The sequence below is a fragment of the Rhamphochromis sp. 'chilingali' genome (genome assembly GCF_963969265.1).
Source record: "Rhamphochromis sp. 'chilingali' genome assembly, chromosome: 9".
NCBI classification, from domain to species: domain Eukaryota; kingdom Metazoa; phylum Chordata; class Actinopteri; order Cichliformes; family Cichlidae; genus Rhamphochromis; species Rhamphochromis sp. 'chilingali'.
In genome coordinates this window covers 713,813-735,343 of record NC_137936.1, presented here as the reverse complement: position 1 = coordinate 735,343, position 21,531 = coordinate 713,813, and the positions used below count along the sequence as shown (strand labels likewise).

Sequence of the window (21,531 nt, the reverse complement as noted above, 5' to 3'; positions counted from 1 at the left end):
AGTTCAGTTCACCTGACTCTCCGCTCGGCGGCCGCCTCGGGTCTCTCCTGTTCTGCTGTTGTACTCTACTTTATACGGTTACAAAAACAACAAAGAAAGAAAGAAAACAAGAAAACAAATCCCAACAGGGTTTTAAATGCATTGAAGAAATTGTATTGATACTATCTCTACTCAATACAGAATGCATGTAGGTCAGGTCATAGACTTTACGACATTACGACAGGAGTGCATTATTGATGCTGGTGGGTTAGGGCTACCGAGAAGGCCCCGCTACATGTCGCTACAGGTCACGAACACGTCCCAACACACTGCCTGAACAGGTTACTAACCCTGGACAACCTGTCCCCAGAGTTAAGGGACGTATCTGGCAGAGCTAGCCACAAAAACTGCCACAAACTGCCTTTTTATGTTTGATTGTTATACTTAAAAAAAGAATGTGGAGAATATATTGTTTAGGAAAAGGATTGGGTTACTTTGATTTTTTTTACAGCTGCTTGAAAACAATAAACTAGCATTTAAATACACAGTTTTCAAATAGGGCTGACTGTCATGAGGATAATTATTTAGCCACATACACAAAAGAAAGACGTGGCAGATGGATATCATTTTACAAATGACAAAAAGCCTTTCTCATAACACTTCACTGACTTTTGTCAAACAGCATGTTCTTTGTGTGTCTGTGCTTTCTTTGGCTGGTTTGAGGACTGCTGTAGCATGGCTTGGTAATCACCCATGTTGGATGACTTTCACTTTGTGTGGCTAACAGCATGGTGCATGATGTCACTTCATGCTGCCTCTTCAGAGTGTGTCTCATTGGCATGACAGACGTGTTTCTGCTGAAAACGTGCAGGCTGTCATCACTGCTTTCTGCCTGGACCTTAGAGATAGGAGGGGGTCTGGTGTCTAACTGAGACGAGCAATGTTTTGCCACCTGACATAGATTTAACTCAAAGTGCTTACATTTTAAAATCCTGTTTAGTAGCATCTTCTCTCAGCATGGAGCTTTATGTCACTGGGTTGGTTGTTTGGTTGCCGTCAATAGACTTGCTGTTAGCTGACTAGTAACAGAACCAATAACCTGGGGAAAAACAGGGACAATAAAAGCAGTTTAAGGGGGTCGCTTTTGTTCTGCACCTAGCTGCAACAATGGGTTTTAAATCAAGCCTATACTGTCCACTTTCACTTTATCACTTAAGCAGTCAGCGGTTCTTTGTTGTTTGGCTAGCTGCACTGACTTGGGAAAATCTGCCTGCATTGTTCGGGCTACAAAGTACTTTTTAAATGAAGACTGTTTGGATGAGAGACCAACTAGCTTGAGCCCAATACTGCAGCCTTTCCTCGACAGGCCGGGTGCAACGAGCCGCACAATTAGCTTGAAAATAAAGTGTTCGCAAATTATGATATAATATATGCGCTATTTTATATAATAAAATATGCTCTTTTTTTCCCAAGCACATCAAACAGTTCACTGTGTTTCTTATTAAAACACGATCCAAAATCCTGACCTTCATGCGCATGGTCGAAGGAGAAAAAGCCTCCGTGTTAAAGTCTCCTTCGCCTAAATGTAGGTGAAGGAGTAATCCAGTCTCCAGGGGTGTGGAACCTCCACAAAGTCTCAGGGAAATATGCCGACGCGAGAACTGCTACATAATGTAACTGGACATACAACAGCTTGTGGACAAAGTTTCCAGTTTAGATGTTATTCTTTTTTGTTGAGGCACCTTAAGAAGTTAATAGAGACAATACAGTTCATCATTTCTTTAAGTAGTCAGTATACCGATCCACACTCGCTTCCAGTGATCGCTGCCCGAAAGTGATTTCCAGAATTTTTCAAAAGAATGATTTCTGGAAATTAAACTTTTATGAAAGAATATCAAGTAGTTTACAGCCAAAAAGAACATTCCCATTGTAAAGTAGCTGCTGCAAAGTGACTTTTATCCAGGTAAAAAGTGTTGTTGACATTAAAAATGTCTTATTTGAAGAGAGATGGAGGGTATCAGACATTGAAACAAATGTAATATCGCAGTTGTATAAACTTACCTGATAATCTTGATAATGCTTTCCTGTGAAAGAACGATGCAGACAAACCCCGCAGAATTTCAAAGGTCTGCTTATGTCCCACGGAGTTACTGGTTTTGTTGCTAGTTTGTGAACATAAACTAATGCAGAGTAGATCTATTGATGGTAACCAGCACCAACGTTGTGTACTGACAGAAGACGGTGCTGAACATGTTTTAAAACATGCTTTTCAGCCGATTGTATTCCAGTGGTTTTGCTTGACAGACAGTGGTCCTTGTGCCTCACTATTCCACTACTAGCAATGATCAGGATTCTGCAGGGAACTTGACCTTGAAGAAAAAAGTAGTCAGAGGGCCATAAAACAGTAAGATTAATCAGAACATATTGTCTGAAGTGAGAATTTCATAAAGTGTTGTGGCCAGGCATACATACTGTTTAATCCATATGTTTTACTAATTTAAAGAGATGAGTGAATCTTTATGGCCACTGTGGTCGCAGCATTGCTATCAGCCTCAGTTCAGCACCGCCACCCTGCTATCAGACAACAGCAGTCTCCCTGTAAAGCACTGTGATGCTGCAGACTGTTGTATGCCCGGTTTTAAAGTGGAGCGAAGGCCACACCTCTGGAGTGTGATTGGCCTCTTAATTGTGTTTCCAAGGTAACAAGACGAAGAAAGATGTAAAGAGTCAACAGCCCCCCATTAATGTGGTGGATCTCATCCCAGGCGTCGTGTATCACCTGAGAGTTTACTCCCATCTATTCAACAGTGTCAGCAGCAAATCTGTCACCTTTAAGACCAAAGCAGGTGAGACCACACCTGGCCGTGTGGAGCAAGGATGGGAGCCAGCTGGGCTCCTCTACGTATTTGACACAAGTAATATCTACACTGACTAAGTCAGTGCAGGGCGGGTTGTCACGGTTTGTTTAATTGATATCTGTCTTGTTTTTTCCCAGCAGTAAACCTTCTACATTTGAAATGCCTCAGATTTAGAGGGCTTGTCTTTAGAAATGGAATCTACATGACAAGAAGTACAAGTTAGTTTAGATCGTGTGCTTACTTCTGGTAGTTCACGGCCCTGTGTTTTTAACCAACTAAAAAGTTCGACTTTGAAGAGATATATTTATTGCTTCTGTCTTGTGTGTGTGTAAAAATTAGAGATGGCACGATACCACTTCTTTATGTCCGATACCGATATCATAAATTTGGATATCTGCCGATACCGATATGAATCCGATATAGTGTGTTTTTAATCAATAAAACTGTTTTTTTAATATCTTGCTGCATTTTGTTCATACTCAAGTTTAAATAAACAACAACACTAAAGCTATTCTGTTATACCTGTATGCAAAAAATACACTGCACCCAAAATATTTCACAGTTCAGCAACACTGATCAATCTAATAAACTTAAACCTGCTCCATCCTCCCTATTCTGGTATTTTAAAGAGTACTTAGCATAAATATTAAGCAACCTAACTAATAGGGTTCCAACTCCCAGCAACAACAAAAATAGGGAACCACCCCCCACCTCATGATGCTTAATCGACGTAATCAACTTTAATTTGATGCAGTGTGAAAAAAATGCACAGAAATCAATTATTTTTCAAGAATAATTAAATAGATTCAACATCTTTCTTGCACGTTGTCACAAGTTTTGTGAGGTGCTTTTTTGATATTTAATGGATCGGATTACATTTTTTATTTTTCTCTGATATCCGATCCAGTAATTTAGGTCAGTATCAGACTGATACGTAATATCGGATCGGTCCATCTCTAGTACATATATCTGTATATATATGCAGATATATGTTACTGGTCCAAAGTTTTAGAACACCACTATTTTAATGCCTCATTGCACTCTGAAAACAGCTCTGGCACTTATGTTTTGGGTGGTTGATGGGGCTGCAGGGTGCTGTGGTAGCTGTTTTGGTTCAGGGGGCCTCTCACTGTGTACAAGTCACTGACCCTGGATCCACCAAAACAGCCCCCTCAGTAGTCCAGTGTCGGTGTTTCATGGCCCAGACGAGCCTCTTTGTCTCATTCTGACGTCTGGCTTTCTTGCTGCAACTCGTCCTGTCAAACCTGCAGCTCGAAGTTTCTCTTCACAGCTGAAACTGAGACTTTCTCACTACGACCACGATTAAACTGCTTGAAGCTGTTGTCCTGTGAGCCGCCGTCACACAGCTGTTAACTCTCAGAAACTTGTCCTCTGATTCAGTCGTGTCTCTGGGTCTGCAGACCTCCTCCTGTCACAGTTTCTGAGCCTTTGGCTGAAGGAAGCTGGACTCACTGTCTCTCTGCAGGACAGACCTGCATTTATAAGTGTTATGATGGTCTGTGTCTCTTCCATTGTTAAATTTTGTAGCAACACTCTACTTTCTGGAGTACTGTTCAGCTGATGCTCACGAGAGTACATCAGTGTGTCCCAGCACTGCTTTGTGCAGACAGAGCGGGGAGTAATCCAGAAAAGCTGGAACAGCTGTAGGAAGTACCAGCAGCAGCTTTCAAGGCTTGATCAGCCTCCATTGCTGCAGAACAGATTTAAACTGTTAGCCCATGTTGTCCCTGAAAAAGGCCTTTTCGTATGTGCACATTAGTTTTCAGTTTGGGGTAAGCTTTGTTTTTAACCACTTCCCTTTGTACCATTTCGATCTATTCGTTGGACTTGGATGACTTGAACTGCAATAAATTACTGGAAAAATCAGGGTGTTCCAAAACTTTTGACCAGTGCGGTATCCTTCTGGTGAGTTAACACTAATGACTAAAACAAGCTGTCAGCTCAAGTCCCAAATATGGGACATGAACATGAAGCTGGGATAAATCAAGCACCGGTAAAAATGACTGATCTTGGTAGGCGGTTGGTACAGTTTGTCAACCAGCAGAGAAACTCCTCATGCAGGCTTACACAGTGACTGTGGCAGCTGTGAAACAAAGTCCCTGACTTGTTGGGAAAAAAGTACATTTTTCAGATTAAATCACACAGTGTGTGAATTTTTAGGCAATCACTTGACATGGACAGGATCATGTTCACTGCATCATCCTCACTGTTTTTGGGGAAATGATGACATATTGGTTCTGAGCTGTTGACGTCTGCTGAGCGCTCTGGGATGGGTTAGGGGGTTAACCCTAACCCTCCTCAGATAAATACTAACTCTCTTTGCGTTCTTCTTTCTTGTCCACTGTCTCGTCTTGTTTGTCTCTCTGACACGACTCCAGCCTACATAGACCAGGTAGACATAGCCACGCAGGGCTGGTTCATCGGATTGATGTGCGCCATCGCCCTTATCATCCTGATCCTCCTCATCGTCTGTTTCATCAAGCGGAGTCGTGGAGGAAAGTACCCAGGTAAGCTTCCCACAGCATTCTTATGCAAGTCTATTCTCTTGAGTGAAATCGTGCAGACAGTGGGAAGAAGTGATTATTGAATTTGTGGCGCCACACAGAGACTGAATATTCTTTAATGCCGAGAGGAAGAATATGTCAGTAATGTCACAGTTCATCCAGGTAGTTTCCTTTTAGAAGATCAATGGTCTTAATGGTCTTGAGAGTCGTGGGTATTTTAGCCAGTGCTGTCATATGTGGCTACAAGGACATAGTTAGAGCTAGTTACTGATTCCATCTCCCACGCCTCATGCCATTACACGTCTGGGTGGAAGGATGTTGTTGAGGTTTCATCAGCAGAGCATTTTCTGAAGCATCTGGGTTCAAGAAGCAGGTCTGTGTATTGTAGTGAATCAAACCTTCAACAAACAACAAGCAGTGAGCCTGAAAGGAATCTTTGCTCTGAGCGAATGTAAGCTAGTCTTACTTTGCTGTGTCTGCACCCAGGCAGAGGTCTGTTCTTGCAGCTCCTCTGGTGACCAGGTGATGATGCATCTCATGCAAACATTCAGCGTGTTGAAGGTGCTCTTGTTTCCTGATGGGCCACTAAACTACCACCTTGACTTTTTCCGTCTGTCCACTGAATTCAAGGAATGCCAGTGTGGTGTGAAGCTGTCTGCTTTGACATACAGTCTGTTTTCCCAGGACTGTGGCTGGGCCTGTGTTTCTGTGCTGGTGCCGTCCTAACACAAAGGGATTTCTGAGTAATACAAACAGACACGTGTGTGTAGAAAATAAGAAAACAATACCTGATTGATCTTCTTTTGCTGTGGATTGTAAATATGTGCTCTTCATTGGCTTAAAGTATAAATAAATATTGTTTTACTGAAGCAGCTATGACGAGAGGAAGAACAGCTGCTTACCAAAGGGCGAGTGGCACACTGCGCTGTGAACTCATGTGTTTACCTTTGACAACATCAAAACATGAATCAATATTGTCATGCACTTTTTTAAAGAAAGGAAAGCACACTGGTCTTTTTTATTTAAATATTTCTTTTGATAAGTGAAAATGGGTGGGTGGTTTCAGACGGGGTCTCTGGACAAGACAACACGAGGTGACTGAAGTCTTCTTAGATATCTTTCAGCGCAGTATGGAGGAAGAGCGGTCAGTTTTCCATTTGTTTCTCACTCTGACCAAGAGATGATGATAAAGATGATTCCTTACATCCAATTTTGTGAAGACGGCTGCCCCGCCTAGAGGTTCAATACTGAGCTTTACAGAACTCGTTTGTTTTAACCCTCCTGCCATCCTTTAAAAAACTCACACCCATCACCCTAGGGACCATTCTCAGCCACGCCATAAAAAGACCATATATCCATATTTTATTCCACTTTAAATTAGCCAACCTTGTAAAACTACTTCTCCCTGAAATATTCATGTAAAGTTTTAATTATATTTTCGTTGTTTTAACCCTTCAAATCCCAGTGTTATTACATGAGCGCCCTGTGTTATAAGCCCCAAAAACCAAAAAACGAAACTAAATATTTCCACAAAAAACCAGTTGAAGTAATATGTGATTGTCATTATAAGTAGGCCTTTAGATGGACCAAAGATTGGCACCAACATACATTTTGACCTGCCATTATTTTTTTTGCATTTTTTTTGCAATTTAAAAATTAAAACTTCAAGGCCCTGAGTCTTCATTGACATCCAAGAAAAGAAGAAAAAATAAAATCATATGATGATAATTTGGGGTTGAAAAATAGCGTTTATAATGGAAGTCAATGGGCAGAAAATGGTCCCCAGGGTGATGGGTGTGGGGATTTCTGCTGCTCAGCCATTTTAGGCTGATTTAAGGAATTCACACTGGAATATTAACATTGACAGGTAAAAACTATCCTGTGGCAAGTTTGGTTATATTCCACTGAACACAGTGGAAATGGCAGCCATTTAACACATAGCAGTGGCACAAAAAGGTCCCAAGAAGGCAGGAAGGTTAAAGGAACAACAACAAACCTTTGGGAACAGGAGGAAATGAAGAGGGGTGAATATCTGCTGTGAGGGATTTGTAGGTTTCTCTTTGCACAGCTTGTTGTTGTTAGCAGCCAGAGTCGCAGCAGGCAGCCTGACTCCAGCTGATCAGTCAGTACCGGGAGGACAGCCAGCTGCTGTGTGCATGAACAAGTTGGAAACAGACATGACAAATATGATGATGGAAAACTCAGAATTTAAAATCAGGGTTTCGAGGTTTTACAGCATTTAGCTGGATTGCTGTTTTGTGTATTATAACGTAATGGTCATGAATGACTTAAATCAGAGTATTGTTAATGTTTTACAGTTTTTGTAATGTCCAGGTGGTGGCTACATGAGCTGTTTCACAAAGGCTCTGGGTAGGTGCTGACTCAGTGACAAACTAATATAACAGACCAGTGACCAATAACAGAGACTGACTTCAGTGAGGCATGTGGAACTAAAACTAAACGTTTTTAACAAATCTGACCAACTCACAAAGCTACTGAAGAGGATCAGGGCCACTGGGAAAGAGAAAGAAACCTTTTCCCCAGTGGCCCTGATCCTCTCTCTGCAAACCCAACATAATGCAACTGCTACTAAAACAGGCTTGACTGTCCCTTCACATAAATGCTCTGTGTTCCATGTTCCACTCGGCCTGAAGAAATGTCACTAAATGACCTGAACATGTGAATTCTTGTTTAATTGGCAGCAACTGAACAAAGCCTTGGAGTGAGCTGCTTCATATAGGACGAGCCCACACTCGTTGTTCATACACTCTATACACAGTACACAGTGTAAACTTAGTATGTGACAACTGAAAGCAACTAAACCAGCAGATGGGGACTAACTAAATGATTGTATTTTCAACATAAAGCCCTGAAAATCTGTTGACTCGAACAGCTGCAGCCTAACACCTTTGTTGTCTTCCTTGGCAGTGCGAGATAAAAAAGATCTCCCCTTGGACGCGGTGGATCAAAAAGACCAGGATGGATCCTTTGATTACCAGTAAGTATAAATAGCTTGTTCTGCATTACTATTCCTGTTATATGCTCATGTAAAGCTCGTCAGCAGTTATCAGTCACGGTGGTCTGCAGCCCCTTCAGTAATGAACCTGCATATGTACCAACGTTACATAGCCTGAGTTTAAAATTTAAGCAATAAAGAACTGAACCAGAAACACTATAAGACCACGAAGCACTGCTGCTTAGAGGAAAGCCAAATGAAACGTCTTTCAACATTTGAATTGAAATGGCAGCTGTGTCCAGCTTCTTTAATTATTACTGTAAAAGCATCAGCCCAATGTTGGTGCCAGTTTCTAAAGGGAGTTCAGTCTGAGTACACCTACAGCTGAGCTCTGTGGGGAACAGCATGCACAGGGGTTAGCTCCGTGTTAGCGCCTTTCTGTTGAGGCCAGGGTTAGGGTGAGGCTCCTCCTACTCTGTGACTGATTGATCCTTAAGACTAGAGTGTTTGAAGTGAAGCGTGATGTGTACATAAAGCTGCTCACTATTCTAACAACATACATGTGAATAACTTGTAAACACAAGTTAGTGTTCAGACCACGTCTGGCACATTTTTCTTGCACATTCTCCTTGCTGGTAGTTGGTTAGAATAGAATAGAATAGAATAGAATAGAATAGAATAATCCTTTAATTGTCCCACAAGGGGAAATTTGGTTGTAAGTGTAGCTAGTTATGAGTAAAACTTCTGGAACAGCAATAACACAAGTGCAGTAAAGTGTGTGTTGGAGTGTGTGCACATTCAGACTGGTGTGCGCGACTCTTTGAAGGAGCAGAGTTAGACGATCTCCTGACCCAGCTACACCCTTTATCTAGTTTGGAACACGTCCGTGTTTCTCTCTGAAGTGCGCACACAAATATATTCAAACTCGATACCATGTACTGTGTAAAGGCTTCTGTGTAATGTCAAGGACATGTGGTAAGTTGCATCTTTTGCTCCTTCCAGGTTCCACTGAGCTCTGTGGCCTCATTCTTCTTCATGACGAATGAACCTGTCCCTTAATTTGCCAACAGTCCCTTTAGACTAAAGACCTTTTAAGTTTAACCTGCTTCCTAAATCTGAAGTGGACGTGTTCTAACTGAGCTGTGTGAGAGGGCATCTTAACTTTCATCACCACAACTTTAACATCAGAATTTCATTTGTGACCCCGGGTCCTAAATGGGTCCATTAAATCACACAAATGGGTCCCACATAACGTTCATAACTGGGCTTGTACTTAGAATGACAGCTGCTGTTTTTTGACTCACACTGTGTGTTCAGGGTAACTTCGAGAGGTGCAATGAGCGTTTGACCCCAGCATGCTGTGCTTAATGATGTGTTTCCTCCTCCAGAACCTGTTTTCTGTCAGTGAACAGCTCAGGGTCCAGCCCATTCAGCTGTGTGTTTTTACACTAACCCATGCATGCACAATGTGGAACTTGTCTTCCTTCCTTCCTTCCTTCCTTCCTTCCTTCCTTCCTTCCTGCCGTCTTATGTGGTTCCTCACATCTTGTCCCTCTCTCTCCCCCAATGCTGAAATGGGTCATCTGTCCCTGACAGGAACGAGAACGAGAACAGGTACTTTGGTTTTCAGCAAAGTCTTTTGGCCTGAGCATGTAGGGGTAAGCGGTGTGAGGGTGGGGGTAAGAACAGGATAAGGTGTAGCATGTTTGGAGACTTGACAACATGCCTGCATTGTTGGCTTTTGGGTCAGCCTGCAAAGAGGGTGCAGTTTAAGTCCATGATGTGAGCAGTAACACTCCATCTGGACTGCATTTAATGTAATATTCAGGAAAAAATGGAAACAGAATTTGTATTTGCTCCGTCAGTTATGACCAGCTGTTCTTGCCCAAAACACAACAAAGCTCTGATTCTAGCGGTATCTCAAATTTTAGTAGAAATAAATTAGGAATGCAGATTTTCCTCTCTGCAAGAAGAGCCTGTCCTTTGTCCCAAACGTCTCCTGGTATTGTCCCCACAGTTTTTAAAAAGAACAGTGCTGCCTGTTAGCAGCAGTAGCTGGAGAGCAGTGCTTCCAGAAATGAGCCGAGGCGACAGAGGCCTTTCATGCTACAGGGCTTCGTTGTGACAGTCCACATGGTCACACGCTCTTGGAGTGTGTACTTAGTTGGTTGACTTCCTTTGTTAGTTGTGTTGCTGTGCCACACAGGAAGTGGTTCACAGCTTTGTAACTTCCCATATGGAAAAGAAATAGTAAAAACTTCTATGATTTACTCATGAAAGTGGCCACTTTCTTACTACTTTCATACATTGTTTTAGTATCCAAAACATACAAGTTTCATTATCTCATTTTTCAAGGGATCTTATATCTGTTTTCACTCTTGTGTGCTTTTCTTACAAGTTTCACACAGACAAACTGTATAAGAGTTATAAATATCTTTTCCATGTGGACAGAGACCAGAGTCAGTGGTCAAGCTGCTGTTTGTTCCTAAACGTTGCTCCGCTCCATGGTGACCGATTGAGAAGGTTACCTAGGCAACAGGAACTAAGCGTCCACTACAAAGCAAGGCACAACAAACGACTTTTGATTTTGTACACGGCGTATCTGCCTGTGGATTGGAGGCTCTTTGGGTTTCTTATCTTTGCCCAGCATGCAGCCACATTGAACTACACTCATTCATTTTATCTACCTTACATTCATGACTGATTTAGAATCGCCAGCTAACCTAAGATGTGTTTTTCTAGACTGTGGGAACAAACCAGGAATGCAGGCACAAGGAGAACATGCACAGTTTGATATCCTTCTCGGTATAAGGCAACAGATCCAAGCACTCCACCACTTAATTCATGTCTTTATCATGCAAAGAGCAACATTTAAAACAGCCTCTCTTTAAATAAAAAGATGCCAACTCACAGCTAAGTAAATAAAAAGTTCTCTTTTAAATTTACTGCTAATCTACGAGGTCTGTACACTTTCAGGCCTCACAGAGCAGATCTCAGTGTTCACTGAGAAAACATTTATATCAAATATAAAGAATTTGGTTTCATTTGGTTGTATGTATTTATATTTTAAATACATAAAAGGTTAGGATTGCCATTTTAAACAAACTATCATCTTTTTGGTGAATCGAACCAGATGGTTTCAGTGCCTAAACCTAACCAGTGGGTGAAAGTAGCCTGCATGATGCTTCATTTGATTAAAAACAAATGCTGAACTGGACAATGTGGCACCCACTTTACACTGGAAAAATCGCCCCAGTAAAGTTTCCATTAACAGGAATCGAGGCCAAAACCACTTTTGAACCCGGCTGGAAGAAGCATGTTCGTTTCTGCTGTCGTTAAGTTGGGCTTGCTTTTGGAGTGGCGCTTCTCACAGAGCTGGGAAGTACCGAAGCACAAACACTTCCTTAGAATACTCAAGTAACTGTGGTTTACTTGAGTATTTATTTTTCTGACTTTTTGTTTAACACAAATCGCTGCACTCTGTAGTCCTGTCATTTTGTCAAAGAGGCTGCGTAAGCATTAAAGTTTTCTTTCTGTGTGCCTTTAAACATCAAACTACTCTCAGCCTAAATGGACGTACAGATAGTCGTATTGGTTTGTCCATTACCAGCACTTATCACACGCAAAGAGAGAAAAGACACCAAAACATGATCGAGGCATAATTTTCACTCGTCTGCTTGGGCGTGGCGGGAACGTCAAAGAACGATGTTGTTACTTTTTCCTGCGCTTCTGTTCTACACTGCAGACTTTGAGTACATTCATTCCTTTGTTCCTCTGAAGAGAAGAGGCTTCCTAATCAAGTACCACTGACACATAAGGACGTGTCGGTTTCCCTTCAGCCAACATGTCATCATTTAGTTTGAAGGTCTAAGGCTGTCTTCACCAGAAACTGTGCCAAGCAGTAGTGTGGATGACACAACTGTCACTGTGCCGTTGGATACTTCGCTCAGTATACATTCATGTTTGATCTGTTCAGCAGGTCACAAACTTGTCAGAATAAAAAATACTTATATAATCATCTTCTACCATCTTTTCCTTCTCAGCTCAGAAAGTGTTGCTTTTTTCCTTCCTGCTTCTTCATTTTTTGTTTTTATTTTTTGGCCTTGAATTTGCTTTGGTCATGTTTTTTCTTTCAGTTTTTGCTTGTTTTTGTTTGCTAAAATGTATCCACACATATATACACATATACATATATATATATATTGCAAATGTCCTTTGGTATAAAGCGTGGCCGTTCTGAGAGTGTAGATTGTGTCCTCTGGGGTGAGCGTCTGAACACACAAAAGGAGATAAGAACATCTTACCTTTGCATCCTTCAAATGCACTCTTTTTTCTTCTGTCATGCTACTGGTTTAATAACAAGGTTAATGCTAGCGTACAGCTGTGTATAACTATGCATGAAATTCTCCTGCCTGTTAAAATCTGTTAGGAGACATCAGAGATGAAATCAAGCATGCAATACAGATGCTGCCCAGATTTCATTTTTAAATACTTTAGCATGCACAGTGTTTGGTTAAAATTAAAGGACATGTTTGTTTATTTGGGTTTTCAAATTATTTCTGAGAAGATGCTGCCTGGATTATTGTGTGTGTGTGTGTGTGTGTGTGTGTGTGTGTGTGTGTGTGTGTGTGTGTGTGTGTGTGTGTGTGTGTGTGTGTGTGTGTGTGTGACCAGAGCTCATTATCTGAGACCTGCACGACGAAGCTTGTTTGGGGTTTATCTTCAGGGTTGACCTTGGCTTTTCAGTGCTACATAAGCAGTCGGCTACTCCCTGCTCTGTACTACACAGCCTGCTGCAGAGCAGAGATGCTACTGATGAAGAAATGCTCGTGAACACTGTGCCACCCTTCCTGCAGATTCCCTCACACAGCAGATAGTGCTGAGCCTTTTTCTTTTTCGGCTGCAAACAATCTTACAAAAATGTTATTGTTGTATGGGCATTAATAGGCTGTATGATCCTACAGGAGGCCTACTGTAGGATCATACATCTTCAACCAGCCCTTATTTCTTTACATTTTGCTTCCACTAGATTTTCTTCCACTGGTCTTAAGTTTTAAAACATCACCTAGTTGACAACCAGTGTTCTGTACATGTAAGAGATAAAGAACCAATATGAAATCCTGTCTTTATTTTAAAGTTTAATATGTGTATTTATTTATTTAGATAAAAAATACATCAGAGAGCAACCTGGGGTTGGTATGTTGCCACGATTTGACATGCAGACTGGAGCAGCCAGGGATTAAACCACTAACCCTCCCCATTAGTTGATGACCTGCTCTCCTTGAGCCACAACCAGGAGGTAACTTTTCTAATAAACCATTGTTAAGGAAAGGAAATGGGGAGAAAAGGCTGAGATATGCCAGATTACATAAGACCTGGATTGAAAAGCAGCAGGTTTCTGAGCCTAATTTTGACATTTTTGTCTGAAATTGTCATTAATATGTATGGACGAAGTCAAGAGAGATGTGCAGCAGTGAGCAGGTGCCTGTAAAACATGCAAGAGGCTCTGTCACAGTGTAGGGCTGTATTTCAGCCAGTGGTGATGGGCTCTTCCCAGAAATGATGGAATTATGAACACAGAGAAGTACTTTCAGATTTTAATCAACTACACAGTGACATCTGGAATCTGATTGGCAACGGCTTCATTTTTCTGCATAATGAGCCCAAAGACACGGCCACTGCAGTAAAAGCATAGCTGGATAGACACTGTGGAAGAGTATCAGTGGTGGACTAGTCTCTCCTGGACTTCAGCATGAATTGTGTAGAGTGGGATCATCTCGACAGAACCAAAGGCAGATAGAGGAGCACTCTCCAGTGTCTTTCAAGAAGCCTGGGAAACCATCCCTGAGGACGACTAAACGCTACAAAACTAACAACTAAACAACTAAGGACTACAGAAGGCTTAGGTAACAGAGTTCAGGCTGTGCTGAACAATGGAAGCGGTCATTGACTAGTGTTTGTTTGTACCAACTCTGTTTTCCCCTGTAATTGTGTACTTTTCAGTCATCTTTCCATGTTTCAATAAACTGCTACACCTATTTCCCATTTTTCCCAGCAAAGTGTAAAGAAATGGGGGCAGCTCAGGACCCTTGCACAGTCCTGTGTTTGTACTTGCTGAGCTTCTTTAAAATCTGCTCCTACATTTGAGTTTAGTTTCCATATTTCTTCTTCACTTGTTCTTAGACTGTGAAACAGCATTGGAGCTGAAAGAACAATTCAGTTCAGTTTTATTTATGTAGCACCAAATCACCACAAGACTCAAGTCAAGGTCCTTTAGGTGCTGAGACCGTACAGTCTGACAACGCCCCCCTGTGACCATCGTGGGAAGGAAAAACTATTTTAACAGGAAGAAACTTCAAGCAGAGCCTCAGGGAGGGGGTGGGGTGAGGACAGGGGGGCAGGACGAAAGACACATTGTGGAAGAAACCAAGAGATTAATAATAACTAATGATTAAATGCAGTAGAGGTGTATAAACACATACTGCAGCATAACTAAGGGAGGATTCAGGGTCACCTGGTCCAGCCCTAACTATATGCTTTAGCAAAAAGGAAAGTTTGAAGCCTGATCTTGAAAGTAGAGATAGTGTCTGTCTCCTGAATCCAAACTGGAAGCTGGTTCCACAGAAGAGGGGCCTGAAAACTGAAGGCTCTGCCTCCCATTCTACTTTTAAATACTCTAGGAACAACAAGTAGGCCTGCAGAGCGAGAGCGAAGTGCTCTAATAGGGTGATATGGTACTACAAGGTCATTAAGATAAGATGGGGCCTGATTATTTAAGATGTGAAGAGAAGATGTTTCCAAAGCTCTCACACATGGATGTGGTGTATGCTGGCTACTTTGTACATGCCTCTAGTGAAGGACTTGTTGAAGGCAAGCTTAAAGAGCATTAGTGAATAATTTAGTCCTGGTGCAAATATGGGGTAAGTGTTTTTTTAAGAGGGGCATATATGGCAGCAAAATGGGTTGAATCAATACTCCCACTGATACAGTTGGCAGCTTAAGAACTCAAAGGATTGCTGTACTGTCAGACCTTTGGGCAACAATTGCAAACTACATTGATAACTTCAGATAATAGCAGTGTGCTGCATGTGTGCTGTATATGTTCTAAAACAGACCCGGTCTAGTTGTTTGAGGAAAAGATATTCAGCCAACTTATCTGCCAAAAATAAAGAGAAACATCAAAAAACATTAAACTTACAAAAAACATTTGCCTCTTCTTTACATCTTTACTTTCCCCTTATAGTGTGTTACAGGGTCCTGAAGCTAAACAGGTCCACCTGATGCTATTGTGAGAGCCTGGAGCCGTTTGAGCTTCTAACATTGCTGTTTCATTGCCCCTGCAGCAGCGACGAGGACAACAAGCCTCTGCAGGGCAGCCAGACTTCACTGGATGGCAACGTAAAGGAAAGCGACGACAGCCTGGTGGACTACGGCGAGGGAGGAGACGGGCAGTTCAACGAAGACGGTTCTTTCATCGGCCAATACACAGTGAAGAAGGACAAGGACGAGACGGAGGGCAACGAGAGCTCCGAGGCCACTTCGCCTGTGAATGCCATCTACTCGCTGGCATAGCGGCTCAACAGCGCACACGGGGAACTTGGACTCTCTGATTTGTTATGATAGAACCACACACATGATTCTATGAGTATATGAAACACATTACACACAGTGAAAGCAGCAGTGGCACCAGTCTGGAGACTGTCTAGGCTCTCCTCTGCAGGTAACGTGGAAAAAGATGCGACCACAAGCCTTTAATTTATTTTTCCAGTTCTAACAATATGGTCCATGGACACATCTGGAGAAAGTGAACGATGCTCGTTTTCCTTTGCGCTCTGCCTGCCCTTTACCCACACAGACTTGAAGTGTGCCTTCGGGAGGCATCAAACGTTCTTTAGAGATTTTTTGGTTTGTGACTCAGCTCTGCTTCCCGATAACCTCCCCCGTGCCCGGCATACCTCTGCGTAACCAAGTAAAGTAGTCACAGAGGTTAAATATACATACACACTCTGGCCACATCCTGTAACATATCAGCTTCTAACCATAGGATGCCGGCAGATATGTTTATCATATTGATATTTAGGCAATGAAAGATTTTAGTTTTTCCACAGCTGATAGAGGAGTCCGTGAAACTTAACGAATGCTGTATAAAGTCCTGGCACACATTTTAGTGCCCTGCAAATCTATGCACTATCACCTCCTTCATACCATTTTTGGTTCCATCTGGTTAGTAAAAGTACACATTGTGGGCTTCTTTTTAGCAGGTTCAGTCCCAAGGTGGTTTGCCTTGGACTTTGTTGCAGGTGTTCCCTCTTATCCTGTGTTGCAGTTGTTCAAAATGCTTTTGCTGGGTAAAGCTGTTTCATGCTTTGTGCTCAGTTACAGTAAGTGGTTAATTAAACCCAACGTTGTTCTGAAGCATGGTCATAAACTTAGTGCGAGAGAAATGTGATAGGTTTGCTCGAGAAACACCAGCGCACTAAAAAACAGTGAATTCCCTAATTAGCATGTGGGCTTGTGCTACATTCATGTCTAGCTGACAGGGTTCGAGGACAATGGTTCCCACACTAATATGGGAATCATCGCCATCATGTTATCGGAATGTGGGAAAAACTGCAAAAGGAAGAAGTTTGAATTCAATGTGTCCTGCCGTGAACGTAATCGTGAAAGACACTGGAAATGTCCAGTCTGCTATCCAAAGACAGTTTAGTCTGTGAACTCGAGGAGGTGTGGATCAAACTGCCAACCTTGCAGTTATTGGATGAGCTCATCAAAGCACAAGCTGACTGGTCAGTCACAGTCCTGGATCAATATTCTTCTGATATTGCAGGACAACTGTGAGGCTCCTTAATTCTGTTGACTTTGTTAAAGAGTTACATCCAATCAGGTAAACTGGCAGTTTTGAAAGTGTGTTTTAGAACCAGGCCAAATGTATGGTGGTCACACAGGGACATATTTCAACTGAAAGAAAATATTCTTCTGCCCCTCTTTAGCACTGCGAGTGTCAGGTTAGCATCTTCGTTTTGTCTCCTGGGTCATGAATGTAGCACCAGAAGTCATGATCCATAAGCCGTGTCCACACTAACCTTTGTGCGTCCAGCTTCACTCCGGCTGTGCAGACATCAGTACCACACACTGTATACAATGACCTCCAGTACTCACTGTTACTGGAACAGCCACACGTGTTGATCTGAAAGAGTCCACATAGATACGTTCAATTATTTTATTTTTTGCCTTGAGGTGCTTTATATTGCAAGCTACAACATGGGCGAGCGAAGGCCAACAATCACATGATGTAGATAAGGTGCATCCTAATCAGTGAGGTAAGTGCACTGCACTCTGTGCAGCCTGACCCCACCTGCACAGAGGGACCTCTTTGGATCTTTATGAACTTGATCCGTTTCTTATCGCTCCAAAAAGACATAATTACAAAACACTGCTACGTGATACAAATGATTTAAAGAATGAAAAGTACAATTCACAGCCACAAATGAAAGTTATCTGCTTCATTTGATGTTTTTGAGGTTCACTCCTGCTGCAGTTACTGAAGCTACTATTAACCCCTGAGTGCTACATCAAACAGGCGGACATTTGGAATATTTATTTGGTATTTATTACATGATGTGGAAAGCATTAATATATTAGTTCTTAATTTAATTCACTTCATCTTTATGTACAACTGAGCCAAACTACCGATGGCTACAGAATAAAGTTATTGTTCATCGCGAGAGGCATCAACACACAACTGTATCTTCAACATATTTTTCTAGCAGCTACGTTTTCTGCTGTACCGACGTCTCTGTCCATCCTTATACTCATGCTGTGTTACTGTTACTCTGTGTTGTTGTTCAGACTTAAGTAGCATAACCTTTCCATCATTCTGAGAATGAATCGATGTGTGTTCATTATTGCAGATTATTTGGTATTTATTTTGTACATCAGAGTCCTGAAAGAAAATCCTACCTTTGTAAATATTGAAGACTTGACCCCCACCCGCCCAATGAGTCACAAATCTGCATCCACCAAGCAGCTGTAGTGGTGCAGTCTGTCCTGCACCTTTGTTATGTAGCTTGGATTAATCTTTGCACTCTGAGGAAGAGTCATCCCTTTGCGTTGTCATATACGGACTGTGGCAAGCCTTCTCAGGTGATGGCTTGGTTTGTGTTGTGAAAGAGAAACATGTTCGATTCTACTGTGTTCAAAGTAACAGCTCCTGCAGCGTACTACCTGAGTTACACAAACTACTACAAGACCTGAGAACATGAATTTCCTGAGGTCCCCTCCTTGTCTCAGATAGAGGCTGGATACACAGGCATGACATGTGTCTCATTACAGGGGTCAACAACTTTGACCCCTGTAATGTATTCCACTTTGTTTGTTGGTCTTTGTTCCCCATTACAACTCTTCTCAGGTGCTCTTTGTCAACTTGTAAATCTGCATATCCACAAAAACCTTGGTAAGAAGTCTTAAACTGGGGAAAATCATTCATTTTCTGAACTTCCTCTTTCTTAATGTGTCCTAGTGTGAGACGGCCAATTAACTGCAGCCCCAAACCTGACATGTGTTTCAAACGATCCACAGCAAACAGGTACAGTGTGATATCAGACCACATCAAAATAACACTTCCACAATCCTCAGCTGATACACTTACACTGCAGAATGAAACGGTTTTACTAGTTTTGATCTCTGTAACAAAGACCAAAGGGATGTTTGTCATGATGATATATAATCAACACTAAGCGTTCGGTAAAACTAACATTTAAACGGCGTGTTCTCTTCTGTCTAGAATCCGTTGACAGCTCTCTCTCGAGCACTGTACAGATGAACCTTGGCAGTGTTAATACAATACAGAGTTGGACGAGCTGCCTGCTAATGGCTGCAGTAAGAGGCAAGCCTTTCTAATTCAGTCAGTTTGATTTGTTAAAGCAAACTCAACACTTCATGTGTACACTGAAGGACACGTGAAGGACACTAAAGGAGTAAAACTCCTCAATCATTTCATGCAATGGGAAAGCCTTTAATCTTCCTGTGAGATGTTTGCCTGCATACTGTATGCAAAAACACTGAACGAGACCAGACAACCACAAAGCCAGGCAGATCAGCATCCACATCTATTGGAGATAAAGAATCTGAATTTCAGGAGTGGGACATGCCTCCAAACATGCTCCTTCTGGTTCTTTTCTACATATGACTCCCCCACTTCTGGTTTTCATGCCCCACCCTCACCTCTTCACTTCTCATCAGTACACAGATCTGCCATGGAAACAGGGCATGTGTTTTTGGACTTTGATGGGAATATTTGTATTCTTTTAATAATTTACCTTGAGTGTTTTTGCCAGGCTGTCTCTATCCCCATCTGTGCTACATCCAAGTGTTAGCTACAGTTATCCTTCTTGTGATGTAGCACAATGCCACTTGAAATTGATTGAAGTTACCTGCTTAGCAGGGCGCCAGGTTAAAAACAGTTGTAGAGGATTTTCATGAAACACATGCTTATACAGTGGGTTTAGAAGTTGACCCAGACCACCTGCTGCTAACGTCTGCAGAGGAGAAGGCCACTTTACTTATGATAGACCTTGTGGCTCCAAAGTGAAATTTGAGTTTGAGCATCTCTAAAACAGAGCCCAGTAGTTTCCTTCTCATTGCTGATCTTATATTTCTCACAGTACGTCCCAGTCATCTGTCCTCTCTCCTGAATGTTAAAGCAGTGTCCTCTGAGTTTTAATCAGCAGGATGACTCCTCCCATGCTGTACTGTGTTGACTAGCAGGACGCTGCTTGTGAAACTGACACAGACAGTGAGACAGAGCACTGGAAGAGCAATATTTGGTTGAAGAGCAGGTCTGAATTGTATCACTGGAACTGGAAATCTTTGCTAAAAACCATCACACACACCACTCCTTACTCGCTCTGCTGCTGCCCATCCACCAACCTCCACTGGTGGACCACAGCAGGGATGCTGGCAACAACAAAAAAACAAAGGTATACAAAGCTTCGTGTGTGTCTACACATCAGTTTATGGTGCACAAAGACCAAGCTTCTTTTTCTTCACTCTTCACATTATCTTAGCTCACCTTTAATTGGGGATGAAAATAGTCAATGTGTATTTTTACAGCCTTTGCTTTTCCTTCAGTTTAAAATGCTGCAAAGTGTCAGAACTTACTGGTGCACGTTTCCAGCTGGATTTTTCACAACTGCGTCATATTGGCATCTTCTTGTTTTTACCATGTGTATCAGAGCAGCGTGTTCACACCTTGCTTCTACATGCAGCATAACAGCTTTTGTAAGGTACATCTACTCCACAGGAAATGGCTTAAATATATTCACCATGTATGCGTGTATGATGACATGTTGCAACTTCTGCTAGTGCGCCTTCTTTATAGTAAAGCTATCTCCTTTTCTCTACCTCCTGACTTGGTTGTCATCCTTGTTTCTGTACTTCTGTGCAGCATAGATTTAAAGCAGTAGACTTTCCTATGGAAGAATTGATTATTTCATCCTAATTCATTATATTAATAGTAGAAAACACCACATGTTTCTACTGATACATAACCCAAAATCTTTGTCTTCATTTACAGGCTCCCTCTAGGAGAGCTGGTGATGGCCAAGCTAGCTCCTCTGGTGGCCTCTTGAGGCTGGCTCTAAAACAAAGTCTCAAGTTAAACTGACCAATGTCACAGAAATAAAAGTGCATCATTACAAACTGTTACAAAACCAAAACTATTTTACTGCTTTGCACTTTGTGTTTGGCTCTCCCTTTATAAAAGCTGAAAAAGGCTTAAAGTCGGGAACATTTCTACGTGTGCAGCAACAGCCCTGTTCCACTAGTACCGACTCGGTTTCCATCAGGTGGTCATAACTTTTCTAGGATCTACTCGGCCGGGCTCCGAGTCATCTGAGGTGAACTGACAATGTGACATCAGCAGACTGCATGCTATCGAATGGTTGGTCAGTGGCGTCACTCAATGAGTCATGAGAGCACCTCCTTCACCAAAATCAAAATCTTCAAAAAAAAAAACATTTTTGAAAGCAGACAATGACAGAAATAAAAACCCAAAACACACAGTCTGACAAAAAGACATACACCATACAGCAGGTATACCATTGCGCTGACGTCCTCCACATGACTTTCAGCTGTGGGTGCCACAATGACCCCACACACGTCAGTTGTTACTAGATTGTAATGGAAAATGTCTGAAACAGAACTGAGTCCAGTC

At 42.0% G+C, this 21,531-nt stretch overlaps 1 protein-coding gene across 9 annotated transcripts in view; it reads left to right on the top strand.

Moving 5' to 3' along the window:
* The window catches only part of nfasca (neurofascin homolog (chicken) a), a 176,029-nt gene extending 156,223 nt beyond the window's left edge, over positions 1–19,806 (top strand). For 7 of the 9 annotated variants that reach the window (XM_080890554.1, XM_080890555.1, XM_080890557.1 and 4 more), the window contains 3 exons: positions 5,237–5,365; positions 8,291–8,360; positions 15,662–19,806. In XM_080890554.1, coding sequence (XP_080746680.1) covers positions 5,237–5,365; positions 8,291–8,360; positions 15,662–15,890 — 428 coding nt within the window. In that variant the 3' untranslated portion in view covers positions 15,891–19,806. Of the gene's footprint in view, positions 1–2,678; positions 2,826–5,236; positions 5,366–8,290; positions 8,361–9,320; positions 12,858–15,661 lie in introns of those variants that run through there. The other 2 variants (XM_080890561.1, XM_080890560.1) reach the window with 2 other exon arrangements.
* The last annotated feature ends 1,725 nt before the right edge of the window (positions 19,807–21,531 follow it).